A 17,160-nucleotide genomic window follows, 5' to 3' on the forward strand; every position below is an offset into this window, starting at 1 on the left:
TGAACGAATTAATACATGTTCCTAATGTGGCTGATGGTGCTCGTCCCATCCCTGCGTCTTCAGCCTTTAGGAAGCTCTTCAGAAATGGAACAGCCTCTGGGAATTTAAAAATGAGCAAGAAGAATAATCCGTTTTTATTGTTCTCAGTGGCTGCTGGAGCGATCTGTCCATCCTACTTGCTTTGTTTCACCCTGACTGCTAAGGTCATTCACAAGAGCAGGGGAGGCTAAGCATCAGGATGGTTTGACCTCCAACCCCACATCTGCATCATGAACTCCATTTCGCCTGTCAAGTTGGTAATGAGATGAAATGTCAGGGCAATCATGATGAGCCTGCTTTTGTGGTTTGAACTTTTAGCGGACACGTCAGGTTCAGCTCATTGGCTGTAAAATTGAGCTGGGTTTCCAAGGAGGAGGAAGAGATACAAGGAGATGAAGAGACAACACCCCGGGTTAGTCTCATGCACTTTTCTTATGCTTTCTTGGGCCTTCCTGCCACCCTCCTCAATTCCTTTTTTTTTTTTTTGGTCTTTTTTTTCCTCCCTTGCAGATTGTTTCTCTTTCATAAAAATCCCTCCTTTTTCTTTCTGTGCAAACCTCTACTGGAAATGAGCTGTCAAAAAAGGCATCTCCAGGAGTCACATTGAAGTTTCTAAGGTGCATCATGTATCCTTGAATTTTACTGCCAGAAAGACACTTGTCTTTCACATTGAAAATATCCTCTTTGCCCTCCCCTGAGCCAGGAGGGCAGCTGCTATGCTTGGGGCTAATCTCTTTTGGCTTTTAAGGGAGGAATTTTTGCAAATTTCATTGCGGTAATTTTGTATGACAACCTGGGCCTTAGGCCACTGAAAACAAGCGGTAATAAGTCAGACTGTGCAGCACATTGTCCAGGAGGAAACTAGGTCCAGGAAATGTCAGCATTTCTGTCATTTGAGGGCAAAGCCAGTGGCAAGGAGCAGTACTTGATTTTCTAGAAAAGTGGAATAAAAGTATATGTAACCCCAATACTTTGTATTTTCATTTTTAAATCTGGTACACATTCATGACTTTTATTCTACTTTTCAATGTACCTTCAATCGATTTACTCACATTTCTTTAAAATTTAATGAGAAATCAGAATTGGTAAAGTAATTGTTGAGAGTCATACAACACACACACACACACACACACACACACACACACACTTGCTTTTATTACTGAAGATTAAATGAGACCTAGTAATGTTCCTGGAATTTCATTTAAACTTTTTCATTTATAGAAGAAGAAATCACCACAACTCACTGGGTTTTGCAATATATGAGATCCATTTTCTCTAATCCCTTTGTGTTCATAAAATCAGCTTAGTATGAGTAGACTAATACACAAAAGTATTCTTGGTATTTTCCATTATGAAACTTCATTAAAATATAATCTGAAGAATGTTAACAAACTTCTTAACACAAGGGGGGAGCACTTTAGTGACTTCTTAACAGACACCCTGTCGATAGTGACTATTACCGGAGCTTCTCAATGACTGCACCGGGCTCTCTAAGAAAGTAAGTTGAATAATCAATTATTGAGTACTTATTGTAAGCACAATACTGGGAGTTGTCGATAATATAGGCAGAACATGGCTCCTAATCCCAAGGAAAGTCATTCTAAGTGTAAGTGATCAGACAAATACACACAAGACCATAATTCAAAGCAGAATTTCATAAGTGCCAAAATAGAAATAAACGCTACTAGGAGAGCTTGTAGGATGTGGTTGGTGGGACACAGGGATCAAAGATGTCATGAGAGAGAGGGACTGGGCCTGGTCCTTCTAGCTGGTCGGAATCAGCGGCGGAATCAGATGGAGAACGTGCTCCAGGAAGGTCACGGCTCTCTAGCACCTTCCTCTCAGTGCGCCTGCGGGAGTCCTGCGTGCAGAAGTGAGGACAGGCGCTCCCTGCCTGAGTGCGGAGCTACTGCTCCCAGGGACGGACGTGTCCTCAGCGGCACCAAGATCCGGCTCTAACCCGTCATAAACTGGGTGTAGGCTTCCCACTTTCAGAGTCTGTACAGATAGTTGAACAGATTTGTAAACTTAGCCAAGAAATATGCTGACAACATCTGTCCATTTTCATACGTATAAATCTGTACATTCACTTTGGAGTGTGTGTGTGTATGTGTGTGTAGTGGATACACACATGCATAGATTCAAAATTCAAAAACAGTGAGTTAAGTTAGTTAGCCTAAACATTATTGACAAAATATTGGATTTACTCCCCAAGGACCTTTGGATTGGGGGTGGGGGGCGGCTGGCAGCAGGAACCTAAAGGATTTATAAAATTCCAGGCTATTGTGGGCTAGGACCTGGCAGCTTAAGACGATCAAGTGCCTAAGAAGTTCAGAAGATTAAACAACCCACCCGCCCCGGTCCAAGCCTGGCCTCTCACTTGCTGTGTAAAGCTTACTGCCTCACATTTGAAGGGAGGTGACCCTAATGGAAAGACGTGTGAAGGGTGAATTCTGGGAACAAGAGGGAAGGAGAAGGAAAAGAAGAAGAATTCTCTCTCCTGGCTGAGCTAGCGAGGGATTCTGGTTTTGGAAGCGTCGCCTGAACGGGGTGCACTTGTTACCGTTCCCCAATAGGCTCTCTTGGGAAGAATAGTTGCCCGTGGGATTCCCAGCTGTGTTTCATTTTCACTGCCGTCTTCTGGTTTAGAACGAGTGAAAATAAATATCTAAGTACAACACTCTCTGATTCATGATTACTTTCTAAAGCTGCCAGGAGGATGAACATTTATTTTTATAGACATCTTGCCACCTTTGATGAGAGAACTGTAAGTATGACAGCAGGTGAACCAAGCACCCAGCCCCTTGGAAGGCCTGGCCTGGAGATGCAGTCTTGCCTGGAGCAGGGACGCAGGCTCCCAACAGGCATTCCTGGTCTCAAGTCTCTCCCAGACCCCCACCCACCACATACGCTGCTAAGGAATTAAAAGCATTCTTTTTACAAAGTGTCAAAATAAACAAAGAACCGCACCTCTCCAGCTGCTCTGCATGACCTCCAGGTAACCTTGAGACGGCAAACTTCATTTCCCTCCAAAATGCAGGTACTCCTCCCAACAGTCTTCAGCAGTGTGTCCCATTACTTCTCACTCAGCCTGCCCTTCCCAGTCCTGCGCTCTGTGTGGCCCAGCCAGGCTCCGTGCTCTCGGAGAGACCCCCCTCTCCACAGCCTTTGCCTTACCTGGACTGGTTGCTCAGCAGAAAGTTCACTGTTAGGGGCTCTGCTCAAGGTGTGCACCTGTCAACATGTTGTATCTTCATTGTGTTGAACAGGCATCCATCCTTAAAGGCCTACCTCCTGGTCCTCAATTAAAAAGTTTGTTGAGTTGGACTAAATTCCACCTCCTGTGCTATTGTTTGTTTTTGCTACTTTGTTTTGCTGGTGTTGTTATTTGATTGCTGTCTTCCTGAATTTGTACTGGACTCCATGCTTGTCCGCCCTCCTCTGTTCCTGTCACAGAGCTAATCCATGCAGATTTATTTCCGTTAGCTTTTCCTTCACAGACCAGCCTCTCCATCCCATTCATGACTCCTGTCTTCCTCCTTTGAACTTAATTGACTTTGTCTGAGTTTCTCGGTGCTGACGTTTCCACAGTGAGATATGCCAGGCGGGCTCATGGCAGAATCCTGCCGGGCACGGCCATCTCTTGTTTTAAGCAGATTTGGTCATCAGTGCGCAGGTGTCTGCAATCTTCTGGCTGGAGGTGGTGTGGAATTGGCTGTGCGTGCTGCTGCCTCACTAAGGGGAGCCTGGGGAGGCGGGTGTGTGCGCCCAGGAGATGCTTTTTGAACTGAATGGGACACATTTGTGAGACTTTCTCCCATGACATTTATTATTATTATTATTTGTAAGAAAACAACATATCTACACTAGAATGCTTAAACATCTGAATATTTAATTTAGAATTTTAGACCATTACAATGGCCATCTTGGGTTAGACTGTTCTGTCATTTTTATTTTTTAAAAATATGTTTTTATTGATTTTAGAGAGAAAGGGAAAGGGAGAAATAGAAACATCGATGAGAGAAACATCAGTAGTGTGCCTCCTGTATGCCCCCTACTGGGGATTGAGCCTGCAGCCTGGGCATGTGCCCTGATGGGGAGGGAATCCAACTGGTGCCTACTGGTACATGGGATGGTGCCCAACCAACTGAGCCACACCGGCCAGGTTGTCCTGTCATTTTGAAGTTGAATGTGGCCTGTAGGATCTAATGGTGAGTTCTGAATGTGGCCCAGTAACAATTTCACTGAAGAAACAATAAGATATCTAAAACCATGAAACATTGGGGTTGATTTTTTATCTTAATATCTGTCTTAGTTGGCGTGCCAAAATATAGCTGCTCCAGGTATTTCCCCCCCACCCCCCGCTCAGACACACACGTAAGCTCTTAAAGTGTAAGTGATGCCCATCATTTGCTGGTATTTGGCAGCGACCGGTTAAACTGTGATAACTGATTTGTTCTGCAGAATTAAGTGGGATATCTTTTGAATCAAGACGTATTCTGTACTTTAAAATGTCATTAAAAGTGTGGAAAAGGTCACATTTTGAGACGGATGAAATAAAGATCAGTCATTCCTGGCTGGTGAACAGACTCTAATTGGGAAGCGAGGCTTTAAATCCTCTGCCAGCACTTTCGATGCAGATCTGAGGTTCACACAGCCTCTAAAAGTGAAAATAACTTTTGTGCACAGAATGATTGCCCTGGATCACTAAGCTATTATTTAGACATTCATGGTGATTGTAATATGAAACTCCAAAGAGAGGATAAAGCGGAAGGAAGAGGGGCCCGCAGTGTGCGAGGGGACTCAGCAGGGTCCAGGCTGCCCCTCGGCCTCCCTGGGGGTGAAATGCAGATCTTACAGAGACTGTGAACTTTAATGAAGTCAGTGAAAGTGACATTGGGGAGCCACTCTGATCCCCAGCAAAGCCATTTATAGCTGATGATGTGGGACAAAGGAGAGAGAATCAACAAGGTTAATAAAGTGAGACTACCTGCTGGATCAATTTTGAAAAATGGAATAGCTGGATCACAGGTGATACATACACGGTTAATTGTGGCAAATATGGCCACACCACCTGCCCATCAATAGGAGACTGGTCAAAAGGCATGGAGTATTCATACTGAAGAATGTCATGCAGCTATCAAAACCGACGAGGAAGCATTTAGCAAGCGGGTGTGGGTGCCCCATCATGTGCAGTGAGAAAATTGACACCCATTGGGTCCCTCCTGGCATCTTCACTCGCAGCCCCTCCTCTCCGTGCCTCAGGGGCTCCGGGGCACCCAGCGCTGGGAAGAAACATTCTTTCTGCAGAGCTGGCCACAGAGGCATGGGGAGTTCTGGTTAGAGCAGACACCACACGGTCAGGAAACATTACCCTGTAGTCACACATGTTTACTGAGTGCCACCAGGTGCCGCATGCGCCACCCCTGTAATCCTGAATTCAGCCCGATTCAAAGGTGAGGCCACCTCCTCAGGTTTGCTACCTCCATCCACTCAGACCTGCACCAGGGGCCACAGTGGCCTCCAAGCCCATCCTCTGTTTCCATTTTCAATCCCCTCCCCTAACTCCTCTTCCCAACTCTTTCTAGACATCAGTCAGATCCGCCATGGCAATCCCGGGGATGGGTCAGAGGCTCTGAGCCTGGCCCTGTGGACAGACTCAGGAGCGGAGATGGGCTTCAAGAAGCAGAAGGAGGCACGGCCAACCCTCCCTGTGCAGAGGCTGAAGGTGACTCAGTGGGAAGGAGGCCGTCCCCAGGACTAACCTGGGGCCAAGAGCTGAGGAGGAGGGCCTCATTGGGAAGAAGCCTGGGTCCCTGACTCTCTCCATCCAGGAACACTTGGTTTGGGGTGGGGGGTCATCCCTTCCTGTGTGTCCTGAGCAGGTCATCCCGACCTGTGTGCATGTGAGCAGGTAATCCCTCCCTGTGTGTGTGTGAGCAGGTCACCCCTTCCTGTGTGTGCATGTGAGCAGGTCATCCCTCCTGTGTGCCTGTGAGCAGGTCATCCCTTCCTGTGTGTGTGTGTGAGTAGGTCATCCCTCCTGTGTGCCTGTGAGCAGGTCATCCCTTCCTGTGTGTGTGTGAACAGGTCATCCCTTCCTGTTTGTGCATGAGCAGAGTGGCTGGAGAACACTGCTTTCCAGGCCTGGCTGGCCTGCCCTCCATGGCCTGAGGACATCTGCCCCCTGCCTGGCACCCGTCTGTGATGAGAGGGACTCTGCAGGGCTCCCTGTGGTCTGCTGTGGCCCAGGGGGCACTGGTGATCGGGGCCGAGCTGCGTTGCCCCTGGAGCCAGGGAGGCGTGCTGTCTGCCACCACAATGTCGCCCCTGCCCTGGAGCCGCTGTGGCGTGTTCTGTGCGGGTCTGGATCTCTGAGATGGGCCCTGGGAGCTCCGTGCTCTCTGGGCTTTAATGGTAAAGAGCCGACACACTTTAAGCAGGAAAGGAGAGTGGGCCAGAGGGAGTCTGACCAGGATGCAGTCCATGGAAAAGCCCAGAAGAAGATGCCCTCAGGCCCCTGGGGTCAGTGTTCCACAATGACCGCCTGTGCTTGGTGGCTCTGAGTGAAACCTCACACGCGGTCACCGGACATGGGGCTTCCCAGAAAAAGAACAGGACAGGGAGCCCCTGGACCTGCAAGCCACTAGCAGATGCCTGTTCGCCTTCAACGAGGGACACGGCCACTCGCAGACACGTCAGAATCCCACCGACCCGGGACCGATGCAGAGCCTGTGAGAGCAGTGCTCAGCACCTCGGGGGAAGCCTGCTGGTTTCCATGAACACATTCCCCTCCAGAGGCCGGAGCTGCTCAGAGCTGGGCGTGGAGGCCGAGATCGCAGGAGCGGGCGGGCTGGAGCCCTCAAACCCCCGTGGCAGCAGCAGCTAGGTGTGCAGGAGGCAGCCGCCGCTCGGTGTATCTCTCTCACATGGATGTTTCTCTCTCTCCCTTCCTCTCTAAAATCGGTACAAATATTTAAAAATAAAATAATTAAAAGGTAAAAATTGCTATGGCTAAGAGTTTAGACGGTGCCGTTAGGTTATTTAGCCAATATTGTTTAAGGTACAATTTTAACACCATTTTACCTTAAATACACACGGAGCCTGTGTGACATCAGACTTGCTATCGGTTGAATGGATTTAATGCCTCATAGTTTTTCTCTCTGACTAGATATCAAATGAGAGGTTGCTTTTTAAACACCTTAGTGTTTAGTGACCATAGATGACACCCAGACCGGGAGAAGGTTGCTTGTGACAAGTGATGCCAAGGCTCCAAGCGAAGCCGGCACAGGCGGTGGCATTTGGCGTAGGGGGCACTTTGTTACAGGGATGCGCGAGGTGCGAGTGGAAGCGCTGGTAACACTTTTGAAATGTCATCGGCTGCAAAGTCCCTCACCGCTGCTTCCTTTCTGAGCAGAACGCCAATCAGTCTATTTAACGCTCCTGTGCGTTTTCCTCCCTCCAGGAACGCCGGTCCTGCCCGCCCTGCCCGCCCTGCCCGCCCTGCCACTGCGCAGACTTCCCTGTCCCCAGGGGAACGTTTCCTGGGAGAAATGAAAGTGGTTGTGGCCCCAAGCAGCCCTGTGCGGCGTGGCACTCAGAGCTGGAAGGACCCAGGCAGGCTGTGCGAGGGCTCCTCTGTGTCTCATTAGCAGCAGCCGCCAGTGCCTGCTGCCCAGGCACCTCTGCCAGAGCAGACACACACAGGACAGGCCACCCGCTTACTGGGTGCTGTGTGCCATCCGTGCGGGTGAAATGATCTTGAGGGCCCGGGGGAGGACACTGACAGGGCAGCAGGAAAAGCCTGGGCTACCGTCCGCGGGTTCCCCAGCGCTGGGCTGGGGGCAGGCTGATACAATGACATACAACCGCGGCACCGCAAGCGCCCTGCGCTCGCCGAGAAGCAGCCTGGGGCCTCAGAGAAACAGCGCGAGCGCAGCTGCTAAAGGAACCATTCATTCTGTGGTGGCACTTGTCGGAGTCTGAAAAACGAGGAAATTGACTTTTAGAGGGAAATTGGCTTCATCCTGCCTCCCTGCTGCCCTGGAGACCTAGAGGAAATGGAAGCCACACCATCAAAAGGTAGTCACTGGATCGGGCTGGCGACTCCAGGAGGTCCAGTGGGTGTGTCGGAAGCTTGGGGACAGTTTCTCATTACCCTCCCCTTCGTTTTGACACTGGATTTTAGCACCTGCCACAGTCACCCCGACCCTTCTACCAGCGGCCTTGGGGCGTCCCTTTCCCCAGCGGGTGCTGGGGTGGCTCCTTATGATCTCAAAAGGAAAGAAAGAAAACTTCTGAGAGCTGCCTGGGAGGATGCGGGCTTTCTTTGCGTGGAGTTACAGCCCCGGGTTTCCAAAGTCCGGTCGCACACGTGGCTGGGGCTTCAGTGGCGCTGGAGGCAGAGCCAGTGTCCAGAGTTGCCTCCCACTGTGCGTGGGGTCTGCCGGCCGTGGGCCACGCGGGGGCAGGGAGCCCAGGAGTGTGCCCTGCAACGAAAGTCCCGGGGAGCCCAGCGGAACAGGAGCCCCGAGCACAAGGGCGACAGTGTCTCAAATCCCCGTGAGCACGCAGTGGCCACGCCCGCCTGGCCCATGGCCTCTGCTCCCGGTGTGACTGACAGCAAGCATCTTGGCTGTCCCTCCAAGGTCACAGGGCACGCGCCCATCTCCCCCTCCCTGCCTGGTCCCCGCGGCGACCTGTGGGGATGGACTGAGCTCCCTGAGGGAGGTGAAGCTGCGGCCTCCTGGCTGCGCTGCCCAAACGACAGGCCTGCGGCATGTGGCCTCCCCGCGGCTGCTTTTCCGTCAGGGATAACTAGGTTAGGGACAAGGGTGTGTTCCCACCTCGCTCAGTGGGGAGCCCCTCACTCACTGACTCTGATGCCCTAAAGAAATGGCATTTCCATCAGGCATTTTCTTTCTGTTCTTCCTGTTTTTTACAGATCCTATTTTTTGACAAATGAAACTGCATATATTTAAGACACACAACGTGGTGTTTTCGAAATACGTACAGATTGTGAAATGACTTCCACAAGCAAGCTAATGAACCTATCCATCACCTCACATCGTTCTGCTTTCTGGGTGAGAACATTTAAGATCCACTTCTTTAAAAAGCAAGTCTCAAGTATACAACACAGTGCTATTACCGAGTCACCATTAACGGAACGGCAGTTCCCAGAACTCATGCGCCTGCGTCGCTGGCGGCCACTGCTCCCTCCCCCACAATCCCCCTCCCGCCCCCATCTTCCCCAGGCTCTGAGCCAGCTCCACCTCATGAGGCCATGCAGCCTGGCCTTTCTGTCTGACGTTTCATTTACTATAATGTCCTCCAGGCTCACCCATGGCAGCCCAAACTGCGGATTTCCTTCCATCACAGATGAGGGTGTCCGTGGCCTTGGGGGGACTGAGCAGGAGAGCGGGCTTGGCTGGCCAGGGACTTCACTCCCGGAGCCAGCACCTCAGCGAGATCAGGTAATAGCTGGGCTTTATGTCCTGAGTGTGTGTTTAAATGCCTCTCAGTCAAGCTGGGAAAAGAATGTATTCTGAGCTGTATCCATATAATTGTTAAATAGCCCGAGTTACTGAAATTATTCTACATCAGTGAAAAAGTCTGAAAAAGGGGTTTGCCCATGCAATAAATAATCATTCTTACAATCAAGCTACTCAGGCAGAAATTCATCTGCCGAACAACTGGTGTGAATCAAAGTTTCAGTTCCAAAATGCAATCAATTCATATGCAAAGTCTTCTCTTTAAAACAGCGGTTCTCAACCTGTGGGTCGCGACCCCTTTGGTGGTCGAACCACCCTTTCATAGGGGTCGCCTAAGACCATCCTGCATATCAGATATTTACATGACGATTCATAACAGTAGCAACATTACAGTTATGAAGTAGCAACGAAAATAATTGTATGGTTGGGGGTCACCACAACATGAGGAACTGTATTTAAAGGGCCAGAAGGTTGAGAACCGCTGCTTTAAAAGGTCAGCTTCACGCTGACGAGGTGAGGAGAACTAATTCCCTGGAGGTTTCATTTAGTGCCTTGAGTATGTTGTTAAAACCACTCAGTGTGTGGGAAGCGTGACTCTCCCCCGAGGACTCACAGGCTGCCCCAGCGGGCACCTCTACATCGTCCTCTCCAACGGCCAGGAACAGCAGTCCTTCTCCCCTCCTCTGTGCTGTCCATTAAGAAGCTGGGAAACCGTTTTCCAGGCAAAACTGGTCTTAAACTAAGATTCTGATTTTAGAGTCTTAACTGGATCGACCACTCAGTCCTTATTCTTTTCCAAGTGCAGGCTCGATGCCGCTCACTTCCCAAATCAGAGTCCACCTGCTGCCACACAGGGACGCCTTGCCAGGGCGTTCTCAGCATTGCTTCCAGGTGTAACGCCGGAGGACGCGCAGCACAGCGCGCTGACTGACGGGTCCGCTGGCGCAGGCCTGAGCTCTGCGCTGAAGGTCAAGGCAGCGCAGCTGGGACTTTTTATTGTCAGGTGACAGGGGAAAGCATTTTAATTTGTGAATCTAATTAAAATTATTTTATTTATAGAAAAGTATATTATATTGTATATAATAAATTATACACGTAATACATATTACATATAAATCATGCATTTATATGAGATATATTTATAATAATTTAAAAAATGAAACATTGTTATTAATATTTAATAAAATCACTTATTAAGTATTTAAATTATATTGTTTAATAATTTAACATCTAAGGTTTAGTGCAGCCCCAACCTGAGGTCTGGGACGGCGCCAGAGTGAGTTTCATGCGCGTGAGCGCAGGCAGCGTGCTCACAGGCCCTTGCAAACCCCGAGGCACACCTTCTGGTCTCTACCTCCTGGCCACCCATGCTGAGCCCAGACAGGTCTCCATCAGTGTGTTCCCCCCCATGTGCCTCAAAGCAGGGAGCGGCTGTGCAAAGTTAGGTTCCACAGGTTTTTCTGAAGCGATCCCGAGACCATGAATGCCTGTGAGGACAACCTGCGTGCGGGCATAACGGGAGGATGGGGAGGATGCAGGCTTGGTGCAGACAGGGTGTTGAGGCCTGGCGGGACCAGAATTGCCATGGAAACCACCGTATGCATTGACCCACCCTGGGAAACAGCATCAGACTGTCAAACGAGCCTTCAGGCTTCGTGCTAGGCTAACGTTTATTGTTTATTTTCCTTTCTTTCTTTCTTTTTTTTTTGTTAATCCTCACCTGAGGATATTTTTTTCCATTTATTTTTAGAGAGAGTGGAAGGGAGGGGGAGAGAGAGAGATACATCAATGTGAGAGAGACACATTGATTGGTTGCCTCCCTCAAGGGCCCTGACTGGGGCCAGGGATTGAGCCTGAAACTGAGGTACTTGCCTTTGACTGGATTCAAACCTGGGACCATTCAGTCCTCAGGCTGATGCTCTATCCATGAAGCCAAACCAGTGGGGCTATTTTTTATTTTCCTAATGACATTATTTACTCATCACTGACGTGTGAATGTAAAAGTTCTTATATCAGCCTAGAGTTGAAGGCCTGAGATCACCGATTTCCTTTCACAACTCCCTGAGCTTTTCTATAAGCAAATATTTCCTTGTATTGTAACTGTTTATGACAAAATTTTCCATGGGTACGTTCTGATTGATTTTATGTTGTGTCATTTAAAAACGCTATTTCATGCCTGGCCAGTGTGCTCAGTGGTTGAGCATCAACCTATGAACCAGGAGATCATGGCTCGATTCCTGGTCAGGCACAAGCCCGGGTTGCAGGCTTGATTCCCAGTAGGGGGTGTGCAGGAAGCAGTCGATGGATGTTTCTCTCTCGGCGATGTTTCTCTCTCTCTCCCTCTCCCTTTCTCTCTGAAATTAATAAAAATCTATTTTAAGAAGAGATGCGCATCAAAATGTATCAACATTTCTTTTTATCTAAGGAATTTAAATGACAATTATTAATGTTCATCATTGAAATATGAAACGGAATATATGTGCTCATGTTTGATAGCTTATTTCATTCACAAGTTTTATTTTTCTCTGCTTTATAGAAACTTCGTTGATTTCCACATGTAGCTCCAGCACGGCCTGCAGAAGGCGCTCCCTCTCTGACTCTCTGGCACAAGATGAACGCGCCTCTAGGGCTGCAAGGAGAGCTGACATTCCGACAGTCCCTACGCACCACGGAGGGAGCTAAATGCATGACGCAAATTTTCTTATTGATTCTCGATTTCACAAATAAGGACCTGAAGCTTGGGGTTGAAACAACTGCCTAAACTAATAGAGCTTGTCTGTGAGGGTCAGGGGCAAGGAGTGGAAGCAGTTTCTAAATGTACTAGGAGCACCTTTTTAAGACACTGGCAGGCAGAGGGCGGGAGTATGCAGTATTTAACACTGCGATATTCACTAAGATGAGTTTTTATTCAACACAGAATTAAAGTGAATGTCCATGAGGTGTGCAGGGTCCTATGTTATATAGTCACGTGCCCACGATATCATGGACCACACACCATGCTCTTATTCCCTTTGGCAAGCAGCTGAGATAAAAGTCACTACTTTGAATATATGTTTCTTCCAGTAGATTACCTGTTGCCTGGTGGGCTCGTGTGTGCCTCATAGTCACCATTACCCTGCTCTCTCACTGAAAAGGGTCAGGAAAGATTCGTACATACTTTTGGACAATTTTATTTAAAATTGGAGGAGAATGGAGAAATTTCACTATGACAAAATGTCCAGTCAGCAGAGCCATTTGGGTATATGTTTCAACCCACTTTACTTCTAAGTCATAACTAAGTCATACCTAAGTCACATCTAAGTTATGTTTCAGTCACGTCTAAGTCATACCTAAGTCATGTCTAAATCATACTTAAGTCATGCCTGTCACACCTAAGTCATATCTAAGTCATACCTAAGTTGTTTCCGTCACATCTAAGTCATACTTAATTCATACCTAAGTCATGTCATCATCTGCTCTGTCAGTTTTCCCATGTTGAGTATTTGCTGAGTTATAAATCATTCTTCTTTGGGAACTTTTTCTCAGGGTTCTACTACTGAGTCCTAAACTCTGAATAAGTTTAGAACAAAGATTATGGAGGGTGTGCAATAAAAAATGACTCCATCTCAGTGCAGCGGGAAGATGGAACGCCGCTGAGAAAGTGCACTAAGTGAGGCGTGAAGAAAAGCTGTTTCACCCCGTTGACGCGAGGGCAGGGCACACATGCCTTCCGAATGAAAGGCTTAGAGGTGCCTAACAACAGCAGCAGTGACCAATGAGGGAAGGAGCGTGCTCTAGTGATTTCTTTGGACCAGATCACCTCGACCTTCCATTTTTCATGAAGTCCTCCAAAAAATCACCTGCTCCTTTCTATTCCCCCGCCTCCCAAGCAATTATTTTGACTACTGTGATTCAAGCGACTTTCTGAGATGCTTTTATGAGGAGAAAAGGGGAGGGAACCATGGTGCTCAAGGAGTAACAGAAATATTCAAAGGCCACGAACAAAGACATAAAAGAAAATGGATGTGGTCACTCAGAATCTAACCCCACCCGTGTCCTGGTTACCGAGCGTGAGTACAGTGGACCCCAGATGTGATTGGTTTTTCATCAAATGACGCACAACCTCCTCAGAGCGAGACACACCTCTTCCCACTCCTCTGAGACCAGACAGCAGCGATATAACGCTGAGCATGCAGAAGTGCTCACCTTTGACTATTAGAATGTCCTGAAGTGACTAGTACATTAATAATCCTTTAATATATTAGTCAAGGGATTACTGGACAGATCCGTTAAGAACAATCAGTTCGAAATGCCCGAAGATCATCCATGTGTTCTTGTCCACAATATACAATCATTGGACCATGTATCTTGACTCAGGACGATACCACCAGCTCTGGGGTCAGGGAGCCAGTCAGTGTGAATGGAGTGGAGAAATAAAAGTGAAATGAGAAAAAAAGAGAAAAGACAGAGATTTTGGAGATAGAGTTAGAGAAACTGGCAAAAGAAACACTAAGCAGAGAAGACGGAAAGAAAACAGCAAAGGTGGGCGGACAGGAAACAGTGACGCTGCAGTTCAGAGGGAAGGTTAGAACCTGACTGAGCGTGTTCACATGATGAGAACAGAGATGATTAGTCTACCCTGTGCTCATTGGGATAGAGTGTTTCACAGGCGTTTGTCAGCAGCATGTCTGAGGTCACAGCACAGCCTGGGGTGCGTTTCATGTGAGTCTTTATAAAATGGAGGTATTGATGCCGCTGAAGAAATGATGGACCAGAGATGTGGTAAGGCTCTGAATATGGAATTAAATGACTGAAACACAATCTCAGCAAACCTCAGTAATTTGAATTAAAAATTGATTAAAGAATTGAGATTTAAAATACTTAGACATATACTCACCCAACAGATAGGAAAGGCTCCTTTGACTCAAGCCTGTGAAAAAAATATAAAAAGTTTATTATAACATAATGATATGTTATACAATTAAATTGCTTTTGTATAAACCTGACTGAATTATTATCCTTGTTGGGGTTAAAATGCACAATTTAGCACCAGTGTAAAGGCTATAAATAATATATTAACCCCTAATCGGGACTAATTCAAATTCTAGCTGGATTAATGGGGAGGCTAAAAAAATGAGACAACCCTGGTATGGGATGTAGCATTGAACTGATACATTAGGATAACATTGTTACTTTAATTCTGATTTGCACTCTCTATATGTACTTATTTTCTGTCACCCCACCCCCCAGTAATTTGTTTGTAGAAGTTCCTACATCTGTCTGTGATTGTTGGAGCAGTAAAATTTACAGTGTATTTGGTTATGTATTAATTGAATAATTTATTTCCAGTAAATCTTCCAGCATGAAGATCTAATAAGCATGATGGTGCCCTGGTCACTTCGTGACACCACCACCCGGGAGTCAGGACACAGGTGAGGCCGTCCTGCTCCTTGTGTCCCAGGGAACAGGTGCTTGTAGCTCCTCACATGTTCATGGGGAAGCTAATTCTGAAGCCTCTGCTTTGTTGTGGCATCTGGAACAACCCACTTGAAAACATTTGGGGTGGAGGGATTGAGCAAAATAGAAAGAAAAAAGTGAAAGAACTCCTGGGGGGGAGGGCGGAGGGGGAGGTGGAAGAAGGTAGAGGGAGGATAAATGGTGATGGAAGAACATAAAGGGAAAAAAGAAATACAAGGAGGCAAATATAAAAAATAATTAAAATAAAATTAGTAAACCACAAAACAACAGCAACAAAACCCCACATTGTGGCCCGTACTTCTCTCATTGCAGCAGAGGCTAGGACTGCGTCCAGTGACTGTGCTTCTCTCTTACATTAACTCTATATTCTTTGCAAAAGGTCAGCAAGCTCAACACTTCTTTATTAATAACCAAGGAGACCGGCTGGTAGGTGTGCATTGGCCACTTTGTTTCCATATAAGTTTCTTATCATATAACTAGAGGCCCGATGCACGAAATTCGTGCAAGGTAGGCCCTGAGTCCCCGGCTGCCGGGGCCCTCACCGTCTTGACTGCAAGGCCCTGCCCCTTGCCTACACCCACCTTGGCCTGGTGCTGCCTGCGTCCACCACCACACCCCACCAGTTCCCTGGTTCCGCAAAGCCCCCTAATCAATCGCCCTGCAGAGGGTGGCCTGGGCCTCCCTCTGTGAGGTGATTGTCGGGGTGATGGCGGGCCCCCCAACCAATGGCATTGCACCCGCCTTGGCTGGCCTGGCACCAGGGCCTGTCATAGCGTGGTCGTCCGGATGGTCATTCTGTTGTTTGGCTGTTTAGTCTATTTGCATATTATGCTTTTATTATTATAGGTTATAGGTTAAATGCAGGCAATTATTGAAGACATTTTCATGTAAATCCTGACACTTAAGATTTTTAGAAATATTTCTTGTTTTAAATTATTTCATTTACATGTATGTCACCCCTTTCTTGACAATTTCAGTAACTGTAAGATGATGCCCAAAGATATGTTTATTGATTGTTTTTTTTTTAGAGCAAGAGGGGCAGAGAGAGAAACATTGATCTGTTGCCCCCTGTACACTCCCTGACCGGGGATCAAACCCACCACAGTTTGGTGTCTGGGATGATGCACCACCAATCAACTGAGCCACCTGGCCAGGGCTTTCCATGTAGCTCTTTATCGCTTCTCTTACCAACCACTTTATTGCACGAAATGTGTCTACTTATTGCTCAGACATGTTCGGTTTAGCTATGCCTTGCTGTCTTTAGCATCCATTTCTATATGAGCACTGATTTTTCCTCCTTCCCCACTGCATGATCTCATTAGCTTTCGAGTGTCTCTACCGCCTGCTAAAGCCGATCTTGACGCCTTTGTCTCACAGGAACAGCCCTGTCTCTGTCCCTGTGACTCCTCATCTCCATCACCGTGACCGTCTCGGGACACAGTCCTGGTTAACAGGCTGAGAGGGCCGTGCAGACTGGTGAGAACACGAAGCTTGCCTCTGCCTGGACAAGAAGCCCCTGAGGCTCCGTGTGAGCCTCCCAGTGGGTCCGGGGCGGGGGAGGGGGGGCGTGGGGAGCTGGCTGGTGCTCTGGGAGCTGAGCAGAGAGGAAAGATGGTGTCTACTGAGCACAAGCCCCAGGTGCCTGGACCGCAAGCACTTTCAGTGGTGACATGAGCAGGAAGTCATGGTGGGGAGCCACCAGCCATCCTGCCTCAGGTCTCACCCTCTGAGTGGTGACCAGGGACCTCAGTGAGCCGTGCTGAGCCTCTAAACCACCTGCTCGGCCGCCCTCATCACACAGGGCCAATGCCCTGCCTGAGGGGTTCAGAGTTTCTTACGCTTTCTCATGCATTACATAGCAAACACCGAGCCAGCCCAAGGGGCGGCGGTGAAGAACACGAGGTTATGTACTTGGGGATAGTCTGCAGGGTCCCCACAGAGCGGACTAGGGGGCCAGGGCAATGCCAAAGGCCGGCCGTCACTCTATGAGCAGAAACGCCTGGAATGTAGGAAAAACTCACTTCCATCATTTTAGTCTTGAAAAGTGAAAAGAGTAAGTAAAAGAAGGAAAGTACTGGAGAAACAGGCCCCTGAGGAAAACTGTTAATCGATTTAAACCCTGGAAACATGATTACATGGCAGAATACCCTGAGACAACTTCTCTGAGTTTTGT

General features: G+C 48.0%; 1 protein-coding gene across 1 annotated transcript in view; it reads right to left on the minus strand.

Moving 5' to 3' along the window:
* Positions 1-17,160, minus strand: part of RALYL (RALY RNA binding protein like) — a 585,850-nt gene that overhangs the window by 79,248 nt on the left and 489,442 nt on the right. The window contains exon 4 of the mRNA XM_059673043.1: positions 14,407-14,439. Within this exon, the coding sequence (XP_059529026.1) occupies positions 14,407-14,439 (33 nt within the window). The remainder of the gene's footprint in view (positions 1-14,406; positions 14,440-17,160) is intronic.

Source organism: Myotis daubentonii, chromosome 17 (genome assembly GCF_963259705.1).
Source record: "Myotis daubentonii chromosome 17, mMyoDau2.1, whole genome shotgun sequence".
Lineage (NCBI taxonomy): Eukaryota > Metazoa > Chordata > Mammalia > Chiroptera > Vespertilionidae > Myotis > Myotis daubentonii.